At 33.1% G+C, this 19,699-nt stretch overlaps 1 protein-coding gene across 7 annotated transcripts in view; it reads right to left on the bottom strand.

Moving 5' to 3' along the window:
• FAM172A (family with sequence similarity 172 member A) overlaps positions 1-19,699 on the bottom strand; it is a 477,012-nt gene that overhangs the window by 184,590 nt on the left and 272,723 nt on the right. For all 7 annotated transcript variants that reach the window (XM_058440715.1, XM_058440713.1, XM_032156824.2 and 4 more), the window contains one exon: positions 19,008-19,127. In XM_058440715.1, coding sequence (XP_058296698.1) covers positions 19,008-19,127 — 120 coding nt within the window. The remainder of the gene's footprint in view (positions 1-19,007; positions 19,128-19,699) is intronic.

The following is a 19,699-nucleotide window of genomic DNA, read 5'->3' as shown; positions in this document are numbered from 1 at the left end:
AAGCATGTCCTAGGTGGTGAAATATCAAATTTTATTTCAGCAGTCAAACAGAAAAAATACATCTTTAGAGATTTTATGAGGGGATGCATTCTAATATATAATTAATGATTAATGATTTTCACTACAAAGTTACCATGGTGTTATTAGAAATTCTCAGATTCAAATATGTTATAATAGAAACATGGTAACTTCTAGAAATCACCAATCTAAATATATGATGCTTTGTTAAAGGGAAATAATGAGAACAAGGTTGAAATCACTGAATCCTTTCTTCTATGATTTAAAAATTACTATTCCTATATTTGAAAATCCATTAGCTTGAAAGCTTTTTGGCAATTCCTTGCTTCTTCATTATATATGGGAAAAAACAAAGGATTTCACTGAACAAGTTTTTACCAGCTATTTTACCGTTTTCACGTTTCCCAGTACCTCACAGCAAAACCCCCGTTTCCCCAGAAATGTTTAGAGTGTAAGCACGGTGAACATACTTCAGACTCAGATCACCATTCCCCTGCACAGAAGAGTCTGGAGAAGGTGTTCTTCCAGTGTAAGGTCCTGAGTATGATCTGAGCAGTAATAAAACAGCAGGCATCATACAGCATCCTTCCTTATAATTACACAGAGGCCACAATCCTTCATTTCCCACCAACTACTGAATTACATTTCTCCAATTTGGGTCCATACAAGAAGCTGATTATGTATAAATTTAAGGGGAAGAAATACAGCAATTTTGACTAAATTATATGTCAGAAAGTCTGTTCAGCTCAAATGCATATTTATACCTAGTTGTAGTTGCTCATGGTCACTTGCATTTGGGGTTGCCGTTCAGTCCTATAGTTTTCAATGGATCTCCTGTTGCACCATACACTTGTTGGTTGTAAAGAGTCAATGGTTCTTCCACATAGCTAAGCGAAAGCACTTCCCAGCATCTGAATTAACTTGTTTGATCATGAGTTGCTGTGAAATATATAGACTCCTCTGATTTCTGAGGTAAAAGAGCTCTCCTCCACTCATGAGATTATTTTATATCTAGTAGAAGCTTAAGATATATATTCAGTCATTCAGACATGCAAATTTAACAACCAGAGACAAGTAAATTATGCAAGATGATGTATATTCTATTTCAGCTGGAAAAAATGTACAAACACTATACAATTCCAATTCAGAGAGCTACACTTGCACCAAGTTGAGAGGCACTGAACAAAAGTTGCAACATAGTATCTGTGTTTACACAGATTGGATTTAGTTTTGAAGAGCTGTTCTTAAGTACTTGAAGAGATTTTCCATCTTAATACTTTTATATGCCTTTTTCATTGGTATTTTCATAATTTTCCCCCTAAACTACCAAACACACACTAAATCTCCAGAAAACAGTTACGGCTCTTTTATAATTTTTTTCATATTTTTATGATTTATATACGATTAACAATTTTAGACATTCTAAGTTTAAATTACTCACAAATCTAATTTTTCAATATAAGATCATATTTCCTCATATATGTTATTTACATGAATAGTAATTCTATTTATAAACACTGGCTAGATAAATTACATACAACTCAGGTATATACTTCATTATATAGCTATATATTGCTGAAACTTTTACAGGACACCTTAAAACAGCAAATGACATTATCTAACCACTTGAGGTTATTGCTCTTGTATAATAAACATTTAATTCGCTCCAGAGTTTTTAAAGTATGAATTCCAGAATTTCCAAAGTAAACGAAATATGATCTCTAACATTTTAGTATCAAATTTTACAAAACAGAATTATTAACGTAGAAATAGATTTCTATGGCTTATGATATAGAGTGACACCAGTGATACCACTGAGTGAAATCACTGACGTCATGTTTTTCTGTAAAATTTAACTTCTACACTTTAACAATATTCAGAAATAGTGACCTGTTAAAAAACAGTATACACAAAAATGTCCTGATTTGTAGTAGGAGTTACTAAATATGCTTTCTAGAACCATTGTGAATTATGGTAGCAGAATTTAATTACAACCACACAATAATCAAATTCAGCCATGACACATTTCTAAATCTTTGCCAAAAGTAACCTTCTTATAAATTCACATAGGCTTTGATGAAACAGAAAACTGGTCTGGAGGAGGATATTGTCCTACATCTTGACAGAATCCTACATTTGTCTCACCAGTTCCTCACTAAATGCATAGCTAATAGGTTGGAGGTAATGGGCATTTTCTTGATAATTAGCTGTGTAGGCAAATATGTTTTTTGGCAGATCATATAAATGTTGATTTAAGGACCAGCCAATAAAGAGTGCTAAGCTGTAAAACATTCATTGCTCAATTTCTCACAGATTTGGTTGAAAAATCCTCAAGTTCAGGTTTCCATTGTCACCAAGTAACACACTACTATTTTATAAGTTATGATATGAAATATATTTCACCTATAATTGATATATAGCTGCTTAATCATTTCCATATTTGACAAATTTGTACTATTCACATTAACATTACTTATAATAATGAATAGCACCAGGAAAATCATCCTGGACCACTGTTTCATAGTGAAACTAATCAAACTCCTCATTTTCTTAAACACATAAAGCGATGCATGTCCCACTGAAACTAAGGAATCTATAATGTATATAAAGTTAGTAAAGACAAGTGGTAACCTACTGCAAACACCAGTAAATTTTAGTTTACATCTAGGTTTGAGAGATCATGTTTAAAGAAAATGGTTTCAAGCTGGAAGCAAGATACACTGTTTTAAAAACAAAAATAGTACAAGATAAGTGGCATATACTCTAGCAATTTTCTTTAACGTAGCTTTTTCAAATATAATCTAGTCTACAGTGCACTCAAACTGCAGAAACATCCAAATTAGGGGGAAAAAAAGCAATACTTATCCTTGCAAAAAGGGCCTATACTCAAAGAAACATCTGAATAAAATTGAGACATCTGCAGTAAAGTTTTACCTTCTCCCTAGAATGTTTGAGATGAACTCAGTGTAACACTGTCTTCCAAGAAAAGACAAAGTGATCAATGCAAGAACACACCAGGCTGCCTTGGACAGGCCAATCAATGCAAGAAAAAACCTTGCCCAGGGCCTTATGCAAATAGAAGCACGTCCTGCAACCTAGGGAGGGAACATGCGCAATAGATCAATTGGATATAAAAAACCTTACAGCTATATCAGCTTCAGACAGTAAATATATACTGATGAATGTCTCATACTGCCCGCGAATTCGTAAAATGGGTTATTTTTAATAGCTAGTTAAAAACTCTTCCTGGGATCTGGAGTACAGCAAAATGGAAGAAAATATCACGGGAGAAATACTCAGCATTACTTTTAGGACTGTGCAAATAAAATTCTGATTTCTTAAAATTTCTTGGCATAGCTGAATTTTGCTGTCACTTCAGAAGGTTAAGTTTTAAGTATGTTTGTATTTGAGAACAGGAAATAATCTAAAAAAAAAAAACCCACATACAATCTCAGGTAGTTTTTGAACAAAGAATAAAATAAAAATGTTATGGGAGAAATCATTCAAAATGTAAAATTGTAGTCATCATTCATTAAAAACTCACCCTATCATCAAAAATTATTCTCTATAGTGTTTAATGTATTGATACAGGAACAGTTTTTCTTTTAAAATTAATGTTTGTATCTCCATGAATCTCTTAAAAACCTGATTAGAATGTACCTAATGCTAAATGACGAGTTAATGGGTGCAGCAAACCAACACGGCACATGGATACATATGTAACAAACCTGCACATTGTGCACATGTACCCTAAAACCTAAAGTATAATGATTAAAAAAAAAGAAAAAAAAAGAATGTATAATAACCTTAAGACCTAGTAGGTACACAAAGTTAGTACACAAAGCTCTCTCTCTCTCTATCCCTGTCAAAGGGTCTTGAAGGCAAGTCAGGTAATTTATAAGGCTGTATCAAAAATGTTCCATTATCAGGCCTTCAAGGGAATAATAAAAGAGTGTAAAATTTTTCTCTAAATACTTTTATTTTTTGTTTTTATTAAAACCAGCTGTTTCTTAGGAATTTCATGTTTTAAAGAGCCTTTTATAAGTTAAAAAATCAAAATATTTTAAATAGGAATTATGCCAGCAACTATAATACAGATACTATCAGGCAAATAAGAAAACTCTAAATATCTGTTAGTACATTTACTTTAATTGTCTTCTATTCTGGAATTTTAAATTTGAAAATTTAGCTGTAGATGTATTTTCAATCGGGTATGTAGCAAATATTTCTAATATTAAAATAAATTATATGATTCTTCTTTTAGCTATTGATGTATGGGATATTCCTTGGCAAAACACTATATAAAATACGAAAATCAGTCATCTACTGTACAGTTCACTATTTGAAGCAGTTTACTTAGCCATTAAAAGGACGTAGACATCTTAAAACACTGATTTATTTAGCTAGTGGAAAGGAATATGAAATTATGCATGATATATCGGTACTATGCTCACTACCTGGGTGACAAAATCATTTGTACACCAAACTCCAGTGACATGCAGTTTACCCATGTAACAAACCTGCACATGTACCCCCGAACCTAAAAGATTGAAAAATAAATAAAATATTTTTAAAAAGAAAATATGTAGGATAAACAAAGCTCACTTTTTATTTTTAACATTTCTAGTGCTTTCTACATTGGTAAGATTTTAAGTTTCAGTTTACTCTAGTAAGACTTTTTCCCTAAGGCATAACTAAACATGTCATTCATTTGATCCTCTTAGACTCAAAGCTTTAAAAAAACTTTACTATTTTATGTGGGGAAAGCATAGAGATAAAAAAATCAAAGTAATATAATACTCTTTTATAGCTTTTCAAGTATTAGATATCAGATGAAGTGCTTATAATAAATCAGAAAGGCATGAAGTAGCAGGTTAATTATAGGGACTCAAATGTTTCCCTTTTTCCTATTTTAATTTCAAATATAGGAATTTTGAGTTGTCTGGTATTCACAGTGAAATGTAAACTCTAATTTACAGTAAGTAAAATACAAAAGACCAAGCAACTATGGTTTCACGTCTTGTTAAAATATTTAACTCATTATATTTTCTCCAATATATAGGAAAAAAATAAAATAAAAACAATTTTAGAATATTATCATCTAATATTTGATATGTGCTGACACTGTGATAAGCATTGAGTAATGAAATTCTGTATTTTTTGAGATCACTTGTACAATGTGTGTTTCTTGCTTTTAAAAGCACATTTTCAATTTAAAAGGTAGGTATCAGGTATGTTGTTTAGCCTGCCAACGAATTTTGTGCTTTACAAATAAAAAGGCAAAATTTCTTTAAATGAAGAGTTCCCTCACCAATTAAAAATATCCTAATTTATTACAAATTTACATTGTGTAGGTTTTTTTTTTTAAACCCAATTAGAATGAAGTGTGTGTCATGGGTAAATTGATTGGTTCTGAAACTAGGCTGACATGGACTAATTCTGTCCTTTGTGCAACCTTCGATAGGTTCCTCAATCTTTCTATCTGTCAAACAAGGCTCATCATACCTACCTGATAGAGTTAAACTTAGGTTGTACAATGCCTTGCTAAATAATGGTTTTGTTTTGTTTTGTTTTTGGAGACAGGGTCTGGCTCTGTCATCCAGGCTAGTGTACAGTGGTCCAACCACGGCTCACTGTATCCTTGAGCTCCTAGGATCCTCCCACCTCAGCTTCTTGAGTAGCTGAGACTACAGGCATGCATCATCATATCCAGCTATTTAAAAAAATTTTTTGTAGAAATGGGGTCTTACTATGTTTTCGGGCTGGTCTTGAACTCCTGGGCTGAACTGATCCTTTCACCTCAGCCTCCCAAAGAGCTGGGATTAAAGGCATGAGCCACTGTACCTGGCATAAATAATGTTTAATGACCAAATGTACCAGAATCCTGCCTAACCTAGTGCTCTTTTTTTTGAGTGACAGTATAGCATGGTGGTTATGAGCATGGACTTTGGAGCCAGAAAGCCTGGGTTTCAATTCTGGCTCCCTCACTAGCTAGTCGTGTGATCTTAGGTAAGTTGCTTAATATTTCTGTGGGTTAGTTTCCTCATATGTAAACTGAGGATAATAATGTAGTTACATCATAGGGTTGTTATAAGGGCTACATGAGTTAATATTTGTAAAGCACTTAAAACAATGCCTGGTACTTGGTAGGTGCTATTCTACATAGCTATTACTTCCAGGTGTAACTTATGGATATGGATAATATGAAGGAGCAAATGCTGATAGCAGAGACTGTTCCAGTGAGATATGAAAGGTCAATTTGATTTAGTTGGTATTAGAAGACAGCTGTCTCTTTCCAGCATGGAATGAGCCGCAAAAAAGAGCCAATCAGGGGTTTGGCCAACGCAACTCATCTACTTTCCAGATCCTCATCAAGTGTTTTCAATTTTCCTGCTTAAACTAAATTTCCAGAGCACCACATCAAAACATATTCAAAATTTAAATATAAATGATTTGGAGACTGTCTAATTTTACATTTTCCACACCTTATTTCCCCTTCACTAGTTTGAGTAATGAAAAATCGATTAAAATTGAAAGCCTTAGTTGGAAGGCACAAAAAGAATAAGCAATAAAGAAAGAATAAAAACTAAATCATCATATAACTCAACAGAGAAATGTAGAATTGAACCCTGAAATACATGAAAAACCGGGAGGTTGTCTGAGGGTTAACAGTCACTACAATCAGTACAATACACTATTTATTTATTTTTCACAGGTACTTCATGAGAAGGAAAACAAAAACGTAACTGTTACAAAGTGAGGTCATACTTTTAATGGGAGAAAGATATACTTCATGTTTCTCATCTGTAAAATGGGGACAACAGTATCTCATAAAAGTGTTATGAGAATTAAATGAGATAAAGTATACAAATTGCTTAGGATAGCCCCAGTGCATTATCATTTAAGCATGAGAGATGCTGATGATCAGCACGAGGATGAGGCCACTGCCTTCTGATTTGCAAGAGACTCATAAATGCTAGTTCTATTTTAAAAGTTTATCCTTAAAGACACTACTATGAATTTTTTAGAACTGTTCTTGACCCAGTCATGTCTTAGGCCATCATGGCTGGCTGACAGATTACATGTATTCTATACTGATAGCAATGACAGAACTCTATGAGAGTGAGGCAGAACTCTTAACACAGTAATTGGATATGAAGGTATCTGTTCTGAGAATCTACTGTGAGATCTTAGAGTAAACACACATGCTATCAGACGTTAAAGTTTACAATATACTAAAGATATCTAATATATTACTACATATTTAATATGTAGACATAATATAAATATGTTTAATATTTGGATAGATGCCCTACAATGTGTAATAGGAAGCAAACCTTAAAATTTGAGGCTGAGCCTAGAACAGTAAACTTTCATTACACTATCAATGATATTGGAACAGGAATTTTTTTCTGAGATAAACTGAGCAGTAATACAATGGTAATATATAGGCCACTGATCTCACATCATTTTATTTTCACAATTTACAGGGCATCATTTGATGGAGAAAGTCAAAGTTTCTTTGTTGTCAGCAGACAGGCTACTAGAAACCTTTAGAAAATCAACATTTATGCTTATAAAGAATCCCAACTGGAAAGGAGTCAAGACTGGGGATTTCTACTGTAGGAGAAAGTTGAGTGTGTTTTATCTTTCTGCCCAGCACAGAAAGATAAACATAAAGTTTTTCTTCTAATGCAGTTGTCTGGTGAATGCAGTATGGAAATTTGGAGAAAATAGAAGTTAGATATTGACTTCTGGAAATTCAGGCACAAATAGGCATATTAGAAGTTTAATATGCCTATTTAGGCACAAATATTAGAAGTTTAATATGCCTATTTGTGCCTAAATATCCATTTAAATCATTTGACTCAATTATAAAATTGTCACTAAAATATTGAATAGCAATTTTTATTTGTATTCTAATGCTCCTTAACAAGCTTCTTCACGAGAAAAATTCATATAAGGTATGGAAAAACTAAGAAGAAATCTGAATACACTAATCTTAGGAGGTAATTAGATTTAAAAGAGGCCATGAGGATGGAGCCCCCAAGATGGGGTTAGTGTCCTTATAAGAAGAGGAAGAGACTAGAGCTTTCTCTCCCTCTTTCTGCCATGTGAGGACACAATGAGAACATGGCTATAGGCAAACCAAGAAGGCCCTCAATGAATCCCAACCATGTTAACACCCTTATCTAGGACTTCTCAGTCTCCAGAACTCAGAGAAATAAATGTTGTTTAAGCCACCTGTCTATGGCATTTTTGTTATATCATTGGTAGAAATATGCATCTTAGAGTCAATTCTGATGAGGTCTCAGATGAAAATGAGAAACATGTTACTGGACAATGGAGAAAAGGTAATCCTTGAGATGAAGTGGCAAAGAACTTGGCTGAATTGTGTGTTCTAGTGTTTTCTAGAAGGTAGAACTTGTGACAATAAAATTGAATATTTAGCTGAGGAGATTTCTAAGTAAAGTGTTAGAGGAGCAGCTTGGTTCCTCTTGATTGCTTATAGTGAAAATGCAAGAAGAGAGAAATGAGCAAGAAATTATTAAGAAAAAAGGATAGAGAGCTTATAGATTTTGGAAATTCTCAGCCTATCCATATTGAACAAAAGAGAAAGGATGTTCTGAAGAGAGCACTAAGGATGTGGCCGAACAAACATTTGATAAGGAGATTAGTATGGGTGTGAACCACAAACTTAATCAAATATCCCAGCAGGAAAACAGTTTGACCTACAGGGAAAGAAGATGGGACTGTGGGAAGGCAACTGTCTATAAGACACGAAGTATGCCCTCACTAGAGAGAGCCTGGATCTGCTGGTACTTTTATTTTGGGTTTCCTAGCCTCCTGAACTGTGAGAACAAATGTTTGTTGTATAAGCCACATAGTCTATAATATTTTTGTTATAGGAGCCCAAAATGACCAAGATAATGAATAAATACTTAAATAAGCAAACTAATTTCTAGAGGGTATGAGCCTTATTCAATTTAATCACAGAAAACATAACTGAAATTTGGGGTTCAAATAAGGTTCTGCTAGTTTCTTTGATTAGAGATTTCAGTATCTTCTTAGTTGAATTCCTAATCAATTTCCATTAACGGCGCTTCTTAAGTGTTCAAAATTTCAGGGCCACAGACTGTACCTTCTGTGCACTCAGTGAGACTGACTCTCAATGTCCCTGTTTTTCAACTTAAATTATCAATTTCGTTCTCTTGTCCATCTTCTTCTCTGTCTTGTGGCTCAGGCCTTACTTTCTTCATTTTGACCCAACATAGCACCATTTGAGATCTGGTCCTGATAATTCATTTATAAATAAATCTACAATCAACAACTATTTCTTGAGTATGTACTCACTGTATGTCCAGCCACGCTAGGCAGCATGGCATAAACCAATGAAAATAATACGTTTGTTATTTATTTTCTACCAGTTAAAAAAAGAATTCTAAGGTTGCATCAAGCAAAAGATAACTATGTATTAGGACAATGAATAGGAGACTGAGGCTGAGAATAAATTACTGAAATGGAAAACTAACCATAGCTCTGGGTTTCTGGGAGATAAAGGCAAAAATGTATTATATAGTCATTATTTTCTAACAAAAAGAACATATCAGTTCATCTGTACAAATGATTTTTCCTAGTACTTACCTCTAAGACAAATTTACTGTATGGATCTTTATACTGTGGACCTTAACATAATGATCTCTTAGCTATTATCCCACTTCACAAATATCCCGTATATTATTCTCTTTGTTTAAAAATGTTTCCTATTTAGACTAAAACCTTCTTGAGGCCAGAGATCATGTGTTCTAATGTTTCCCCAGTACTTGTGTGGAGTGGGTATGTTCAACTGAAACAGTAATTATCTTTAATAACAATTTTTGGAAACATTTCTTGCCTTGAGGGCATAATATTCAATCTTAACTCCAAGAAAACACTTTTTTTGTTTGCTTGTTTTTGGAGACAAAGTCTTGCTGTGTTGCCCAGGCTAGAGTGTGGTGGTGTGATCATAGCTCACTGCAGCTTCAAACTCCTGGGTTCATGCAATCCTCCTGCCTCAGCCTCCCGAATAGCTGGGACTACAGGCATGTGCCACCATGCCTGGCTAATTTTTTTTTTTTTAAATTTTTGTACAGACGAGGTCTTCCTATGTTGCCCTGGGTGGTCTCAAACTCCTGGCCTCAAGCAATCCTCCTGCCTCAGCCTCCCAAAGAGTTGGGATTACAGGCATGAGCCTCAAGGTCCAGCCAAGAAACACTTTCAATCCACAAAGTCAAACTTTTGTGGTTCTGGTGGCTTTATTGTAAGCTAAATTCATTCAATGAAAGTGTTAAAAACCTGTAACAAAAAATATGAAGTGAGAACAATTGATATACATGTAGGGGTTAAAAATCTCCAACTCTGAAAGTTAAAATTACAGAGACCTAGAAGAGTATCACTTTGTTACTCTGAGACCAAAGAAGGTGTTAGACCCATAGTGAAAATTTGGCCATAAGAGAAGGAAAAATGATAGTCCTTCCTCTCCATCTCCTTTATTGCCACAGAAACCGGATAACCAGGGTACCAAAGACCAGTCCAGAGTATCTTAAATGTCCTCAGAATGCAGTATTCTACTCTATTCCATTCTAATCTAAGCCACATAATCAGACTTCTGCCTTGATTTGTTCACAATCCTTCTGATTTTTATGCCTATGATTATCACTTATTTCTTTCTCTGAAAAAGATCCCATTTTGAAACTCCCAGGCAATGAGTGAAGCCTTAAACCTTTTACTTTGTGAATCCTCCCCCAGGTACTGGATCCTGTTTATTTTTTCTCCTTCATTTCCTATAAAGGAGTGAGGTGGGACATGGTGAAGGAAAACGGCACTCTTAAAACCAATTACTAGATTCTGTTTGCTCGGTCATTACCCATTGCCTTGATTTTCTGTTCCCCACAACCAGATTGTACTTCCTGATTCAAACCTGAGCTTACCATAGTCTGATATAACTCCCTGGTGAGAGCTCACATTCTATTCCCTCTAAAGCCAACCTCTACAGCTGAAGTAGCTCCTCTTGAAACTATCCTGAACTCTAGTAATAAGATCTTTACTCGAATCTGGCTTCCACTGTTGTTCCCTCAAGCCTTCCCTTAACAAAGATCCAGTATGCTTTGAGTCTAAATCCACCTGGCTCCTCTGAGGTAACTTGAATAAATTATTTAATAACGATTGGATCCTAACTTTTAAAAGTTAAATGACTTTGATTGTGAATTCTTTTTGTCCCCTAGAAGTCCTTTCCAATTTGAGATGTCCAAGGTGCACTGTGCCTGGGAATTTTATTTGGGAGAGGGCTTACAATGAATGATCATTTTAAGGTTACAAGAACAGTAAAAACAGCCCTATTATCAACTGAAATGTGTTTTTCTACATTCCTTCTTATAAAAGGCTTACAATAGTCAATCATAGTCTCATATTTGCAGTAAAATACAAAATCTATCATTAAGATCTTTTATAATACCAATGGAAAAAAGAAATATTTCTTATGTAATGATTTATATTTAACAAATTAATATGTCAATTCCTTTGAGTTCTCCTTAACTTGTTATTGTGCTAATTTTGCCAGGCAGTCCTTGGTTTCCTAGCAGTCTTTGTGGAACCAGGAGACAGAGTGACCAATCTCTCAGCTACAAACATGCAGGGAAGGCAGTAGGACCTGAATGCAGCTCATCTACTATGTGGACACTAAGAAAAACCTCTTCCAAACGTAATTCCAATGGAGTAAGATGGGTCCTTTATTCTACAAAAATATCCCTATTAAAGATTAGTGAAATTTTTCTCCACTTCAGCAGCCTTCCAAACAATCGAATCTTGGTGTGCATGAAGGATATAAAAGGAGATAAACATTAAGGAGCACACTAAGTTCTTAAGGGAAATAATCTATCAGGAATGAAAACAATCACAACTAATATCATACTTAACGATGAAATACTGTACAATTTCCTCTTAAGATCAGGAACAAGACAAAGATGTCCACACTAGCCACCTCTATTCAATCTTGTACTAGAGGTTCTAGCCAGGGGAATTTGGCAAAAAACCAAAAATATATAAATTAATTAGATAAACATTCATCCCGATTGAAAAGGAAGAAGTAAAACTATCTGTATTCACAAATGGTATGATCTTGAATATGAAAACTCCTAAGGAATACACACACACACACACACACACACACACACACACACACACACACACAATTAGAACTAAAAATAGTGAATTCAGCAAGGTTGTAAAATATAACACTAACATATAAAAATAAATCATGTCTGTATATACTAGTACTGAATATGAAAATAAAATTAAGAAAACAATTTCAGTTAGAATAGCTTCAAAAATAATCAAATACTTAGAAATAAATTTAAGAGAAGAAGCTTAAGACTTGTACACTGAAAACAGCAAAGCATTTTTGAAAAAAGACCTAAATAAATGGAAAGAAAGCCCACTGTCACGGATTAGAAGACTTAAGATTGTCAAGATGGCAACACTCCCCAAATTAACTTATTTAATCAATCTCAATACAAATCTCTGCTTTTTTATTTTTGCAGAAATTAACAAATCAGTCCTAAAATTCATATGGAAAAGCAAGACCTAGAATAGCCAAAATCATCTTGAAACGGAATGAACAAAGTTGGAGGATCTACCCCCTGGTTTCAAAACTTACCACAAAGCTACAGTAATCAAGTCAGTGTGGTACTGGTATGAAGACAGGCGTATATATGGAATAAAATACAGTCCAGAAGCAAACCCTTACATTTATCGTCTATGGATTTTGACAAGGGTGCTAAGACAAATCAAAGAAGAAAGAAGAGTATTTTTCAATAAGTGGTGCTGGGATTAACTAAATATCCATATTCAAAAGAATTAAATTGGACTCTTACCTCACACAACATACAAAAACTAGCTTAAATGACAAAAACAAAAACTAGATAAATTGGACTTCATCAAAATTAAAACTTCTGTACTTTGGAGGAAATCATCAAGAAAGTGAATTAGTCATCCAGAGAATGGGAGAAAATTTTCACAATCATTTATCAATAAGAGATTTGTACCAATATATAAAGACCTATGAAAAATCAAAAATAAAAATGATAACCCAATTAAAATTGAGCAAAGGATTTGAGTAGACATTTCTCCAAAAAATGCAAATGGCCAACAGCACATAAAAAGAGGCTCAACATCATTATTCATCAGAGAAATGAAAAAAAAAAAAAAATACAGTGAGATGCCACTTCACACCTACTAGGATAGCTAATATAAAAAAAGACAGATAATAATAAGTGCTGGTGAGGATGTGCAGAAAATGGAACCCTTATACACTGCTGGCAGGATTGTAAGTATCGGGAGAAATGGGTAATGGGTATGGAATTTCTTTTGGGGTGATAAAAATGTTGTAAAATTAGATAGTAATGATAGTTGTACAAGTCTGCAAATATGCAAAAAGCCTTTGAACTGCATATTTTATTTAAAGGATGAATTTTATGGCATGTAAGTCATATTTCAATAAAGCTCAATAAATCTCATTATATCTTGATAAAAGTATGTAAAATTTACCTCAGAAATAAAAAAGTTTAAAAAATGCAAACAAGCAAACATAAGCTAATTATTAAATAAAAGGTGAAGTTGAAATGATTGGGGATGAAATGGAAAGTTTTCGAGACTTATTTCATAGACTGCCATATAACATTGTAAGGATATTATTACGATGATAATTTAGTTATATTATAATTTAGTTTAGTCATTTTCTTATTTTATTGAAAAGACTATACCTACAAGGGTGTGTCATAGAGAAGCAATCTTTTCAGTCAGACTGAGAGCTGGGCATGCCAGCAACAAGGAGTCTATAATAGTCTTACACCAGAACAAAAAAAGTAACACTGTTTATGTGGAGTAACTGATTAGGTAGAATTCCCAAATCAGTCAATATTTAAATGGAGAGTAGGGAGAATTAATAAATTTAGTTAGTAAAAGCGTTAAGTGTTAAACTCTATATGTTAGTCAACTAACTGTGCAGATATTTAAGACTACTCGTGTTGTTGTAATACATATTATTTTCAAACTTGGGATAAGAGCAGTATTAGACTCTTTATCCTCAAGATGTTTCTAGATCATTTGGGCAAAATGAGATTGGACATAAAAGATAACTTTAACAAAACTAATTAATATGTATCTTGAAGTTATATTACAAATGGCAATTTATTTTTACTGAATTACCTAGATTTTTAAAGTAAGTTTGTAAGAGTATTTTTGGCGTGAGATATCTGGATACCACTATGATTCAGTTTTTCTTGCTTACTTCCCTAATTTTAACTTCCCTCAATTTTTGACTCCCAGCAGCCCAACTTTTAGCTGTTCTCATTGATCACATTATGCAGATATCTTACCAATATCCAATTTACTTTGTTCCTCATGGACAAAATATAAATGACACTTCTTTAAGGTCATAGTTAGCTGATGTAAAAGACTAATTATTTTAGTTCCATTTTCTCTTCAGTGTAAATCCAAATCATGCTCCAGGCAATTTAAAAAAATCTACTGAGAGTAGAGAGAGGTTGAGTGTCCTCATACAGCTATGTCCAAAACCAGTCCTCTATCAGCTGCTGAAGGGCAGCTTAGGCTGCCTGGAGGCCAGGGAGCCCAGCATGGAACAATGGCAGGAAAATAGAGTTCCCTTCATTCCTTAATTCACATGCAAGTGAGGTGCCAATCAAGTGCTGACAAGCATGGAGAAACCAAAATCAAAAGTGGGTAGCGATACACTTTCAAAAGGAGCTGTTTTCACACATTTCTAAGTGATTTTTTAATGATGGTTGTGAATATACTAATAATAACATGGAAAAGGAAATAAAAGTAATAAGAAAAACACAAAGTTCGTATCAGTTGAGATGATACAATAAACTAATGAAATATATTTACTAAAATTACTTAACATGTTTTACAAAAATATATGAACACCCTTGTTTTGGCTAAGCAAAGAGATTTCCATTCAAATTGATACATTGAGCACTGCAAACAGGGAAGTTAAGGTGTGCTGAGATCAATAACTGGGCATTGATAAAGCCTGTTAATTTCCAAATTAAATAAAAAATTTAAGGTTACTTGATTTGGCCAAACTGATCACCTGGAAAGATAAGAGCAAAACACTCTGAAATGGCCAACAATAGAAGCAATGAAATCACTTCATCATAGTAGCTGGAGAAAAAGATGACGAAGAAGGTCAAAAACTGCATTGTTTTAAAATGACAGTTAATTTTCAAAAAATGAGCCTGAATTTTTTACAACTAATATAAGGCAAAAGTAAGTTGCATTATTTGTAGATTTCTTTCCAGATGAATTTGGTAAATACATTCTAATTATGGTTAATAATTCTATTACGTGTAAAGTAAAATTTGTAAGAAATTTCAGGCTTTGTAAATGATGGTTTAATAACTGTAACTTTACATATTGGCATTATTTTAAGTATACAGAAAAGATAACAGAGGCAGATATATTACTTTTAAAAGTTCATTATCAATTCATGAGATGAAACAGTTCTTTCCTTTTGTCTTTAATGACTAAATCCTACAATCAATAGGGTTGTCTTATCAAAATTTATTTTTACTAGGAATACAGAGAGTTCAGAGAATTGGAAATTTGAGTTGTTACCATATGGTGAGAGTAAAAGCAATTAATAGCATATTTTTAATATGATGTTTCTTCTTCTTATAATAAAATGTATACTGTTTTTTAATGACGTCAGATCTAATCAAGTTCTAAGATTTACTACCATAAAATGAATATTGGTTTTGAAAAAAATCTCTGATAAGATATTCTTCAAGAGAAATTCAACATTTTAAGATAGGATATAATAGTAAATTATGCAATAGTAATCACTTTTCGAAAACAAATATTTGAAAAGTAATAGTAAATCACTTTTTGAAAACAACAATTAGCAAAATATTAAAGCGTAAGTAATTGCATTTACTGGTGAAACTGTACTTGCTACAATTTACATTTAAAACAATTTTTTTTGAAATTCATGACATAACGAAGAATGTGAACTTGTATGACAGTGGTACAAAAACAATTTCCATGTATTCAAACATGATGCTACAAACTAAGACTGTTCCCTAAGAAATGTGTGTGTGTGTGTGTGTGTGTGTGTGATCTTTAATCAAAAGTAAAATTTTATGACAATTTAAATGACTGAAATCCAAAGGATTTACTGTCTGACATGTATAATGCACTACTGGGACAAAAAAACAAATTATAATTTAAGATTTATATATTAATCTTGACAATTTACTTCCTTGTAAAATTAATATTAAAATTTTGAATGAAAGTAAAACAATTCATACAATACAGTTAATGTTGAAAAGTCCTGAAAAAATGCCTATTTGTCAACATTTTAACACCATGAGTTTTTAAATCTTTTGCTTTTGCCTAAAACTGAAAAACATTTTTTTTCAGTTTTAGGCAAAAGCAAAGGATCTAAAAACATTTCAATGTTTATTATTTCTTTAACAATACTATATTTTAGAAAGCCTTTGAAACAAAAACACAGTGGACCTAAACATATTAATCAAATTTGTCAAAAAATAATGTAAAATTCATCAGGGTACAATGCTATTTGCTTAAAGGAATCCATTGTATTAGGTCAGGAACCAGTCTTTATTCATTTGCCACCATCTGTATGCTTCCATTACATACCCCCAAATCAAAGTTATTTCACAAAAAGTAGCAAAAAAAAAAAAAAGAAGATGAGATAATTGCCATTAATACTTTAGAAACTAAACAACGTATATTACATTAAATAGACTTCTCAGCCCTGGCGTTGCCTGACAGATATGTGATGTGCCAGTGGTTATATTATATTCCTCCTCCCATGCATGTGCCTCCTGCAGAGATAGCAGACTACAGAAGCTGACCCTTACTGAGACCATCTTGTCTCTCTGACAAAGCTCCTTTTTAACTTCTTACTTACTGGTTACTTCCTGTGATGGAGAAAAACTTTAGCTCAGCTTGTGATAATTTCACAGGCCCTGAGGACCCTGACCCTAATAGCCTCAAGGTCAGAAGTCAAGTCTTGTTCTGAAACATCTGTGTGCTTTATATTAAAGTGGAACAAAAGTGGAGAAATATCCACCAGTGTGTGACAAGCAGGACGGGCAAAACAGGACTGACACACTGGTCATCTGTTAACTCTGGCATCTTCAGTTCATTGTAAAAACTGTCCAAAAGGCATGTAAATTTTAAGTTTGGTGTGTAAAGGTTTTCGTAAACTGTCTAAAAGTTAAAAAATGGGAATTTATGTTTTATAGAACTCTAAAATTTGATTAGCCTTGCAGACTTTCAGACATATTTTAAGTCACTCTACAAGTCAAGAAATTTCATGCTTTAAGTAATTTAACAGCTTACAAAGAAAAAATAAGCTATATATAATCTATATCTATGGAGATATAGAGATATATATATATCTATATAGCTATATATCTATATCTGTAGGGATTGAAAGGAATTATTTGAAAAACAACATTCATATTTTAAAAAGTACATCATACTAGTGTGCTAAAGAGCTATCTTAAGATATCTATTATATATATATATCAAAATAAATCAATTAATTCAACATAGTTAAAATTAGTTGAAAATAATCCCTAAAAACTGAAATAAATTTAGAAAATAAATGATTTAACTTAACGATTTATTGATCTTAAGACAGCAGAAGCACTTGTAGAGTTAGGTCAGCTAAAATATTCTCAGATGTCACTACCAGTTTTATAACTAAATCAAGTGGGTAAGCAATAAGACATAGGGAGGTTGAAAAGGTCATGGAAATATATTCAATTTCCATGTCAGAGAAAAACACGCCAAAGTCTAGAAACATAAAAATTAGGCAATCAATATGTGTCTCTGGTTTAATGTCCACTTAGATCTATTTGGATTTAAAATGATCAACTGCACTTTTATCAAATTAATTATTTTATGGTAAGATTGATAACTTCCTGTAACATAAGAGTTTATGGACAGGGAGGCATGAATTCTTCATTAATCCATTATTAGAATTGATTATATCACATTAACCATGCTGGCCCATGATTGCGAAGTTGTAATATTGCATCTAAAACAGACAGAATTCAGAAATTTGGTAATTTTTTTTCTATCACGTACATATAATCTTAACTCCAAGAATCAAATTATTTTGAAATATGAAGATTTCTATGACCAAACAATGCATTCTAGTTAGAAGCAGATTAATGGAAGCTTTCTTGTAGTTTCAATACTAATTATATAAAATTCTGATCAAGTATCAAGTCAGTTAAAGACTATCAAAATATTCTCAAGTATTCAAAATGTCTCTTGAAATTTTAAACACTTTATAGATAACATAAGCCTCAATAGTATATACATAAAGCAGGAAACAATAAATATCATGAAATGTATGGAAACTGGCACTATAATGTAGAAATTAAAAACTAATATGTAAATAAGGAACAGGCAAAAAGCTTTCTGGTTAGCACTAAAAAGCTCTGTCACCATAAAATAAATTAGTAGGCTGAGGCAGGCAGATCACGAGGTCAGGAGATTGAGACCATCCTGGCCAACATGGTGAAACCCCGTCTCTACTAAAAATATAAAAATTAGCTGAGCATGGTGGTGCGTGCCTGTAATCCCAGCTACTTGGGAGGCTGAGGCAGGAGAATAGCCTGAACCAGGGAGTCAGAGGTTGCAGTGAGCTGAGATGGTGCCACTGCCGTCTAGCCTGGCGACAGAGACTCCATCTCAAAAAATAATAATATTAATAAAATAAATAAGTAAATTAATAAACTATTTTCAAACATCATAAAATTATTTACTCAAAATATGTTATTTTCCTTCTTTATAACATAACTTAAAGAGTACTGATACCAACAGAAAGAAAGGAGAGGGGATAAACCTACAAGGAGACTGGAACTAAAAAGAGTGAAATATGCACTTACCAGTTCAACAAAAGCAAGTCCTCCATAGCTGTGAGCAACGAAAAACACATTCTCAGCAGCAGCCTGAGCTATGAAATGATCCCAAACATAGACTGCATGTTCTTCAGGAGAACCATTTTCCTGTAAGGGAAACAAATGTCATATATTACATACTATATCTAATTATTATCATAGCAAACAACAATTAAATTATATGCTTGCATACACAGCATAGGAAATACAATGGTTATAGCTCATTCAAAATAAAAATAATATAAAAGAATTACATTGAAAATTCAAATTAGATAATATGAGAGGACTTCAAAAAGTTTGTAAAAAAATAAAATTAAAAGATAAAAATAAAAAATACTTTATTTCCGAACATTTCATGAAGGTCAAGAAACTTTTGTAAGTGGTGATACATGCCTTTTAGTACACCCCTAAAGAACTCAGGATCCTGGTAATTTAACCATGTCAATGCAGTCTTTTTTACATTATTAACTGAAGAAAAGTGGTGCCCTTAAACATTTTTTAAGATTAGAAAACTAAAAGTCAGAAGGAGCCAAATCAGGACTGCAAGGTGGATGCCTAATGATTTCCCAGAGAAACTCCTGCAAAATAACCCTTGTTTGATGAGAGGAATGAACAGGATATTCTTGTGGTTGAGAACTCTCTGATGAAGCTTTCCCAGGCATTTTTCTGCTAAAGCTTTC

The sequence above is a fragment of the Hylobates moloch genome, unplaced genomic scaffold (genome assembly GCF_009828535.3).
Source record: "Hylobates moloch isolate HMO894 unplaced genomic scaffold, HMol_V3 SCAFFOLD_6, whole genome shotgun sequence".
Taxonomy (NCBI): Eukaryota; Metazoa; Chordata; class Mammalia; order Primates; family Hylobatidae; genus Hylobates; species Hylobates moloch.
Note: the sequence above shows the minus strand (reverse complement) of the source record. Positions and strands in the feature narration are given on the sequence as shown.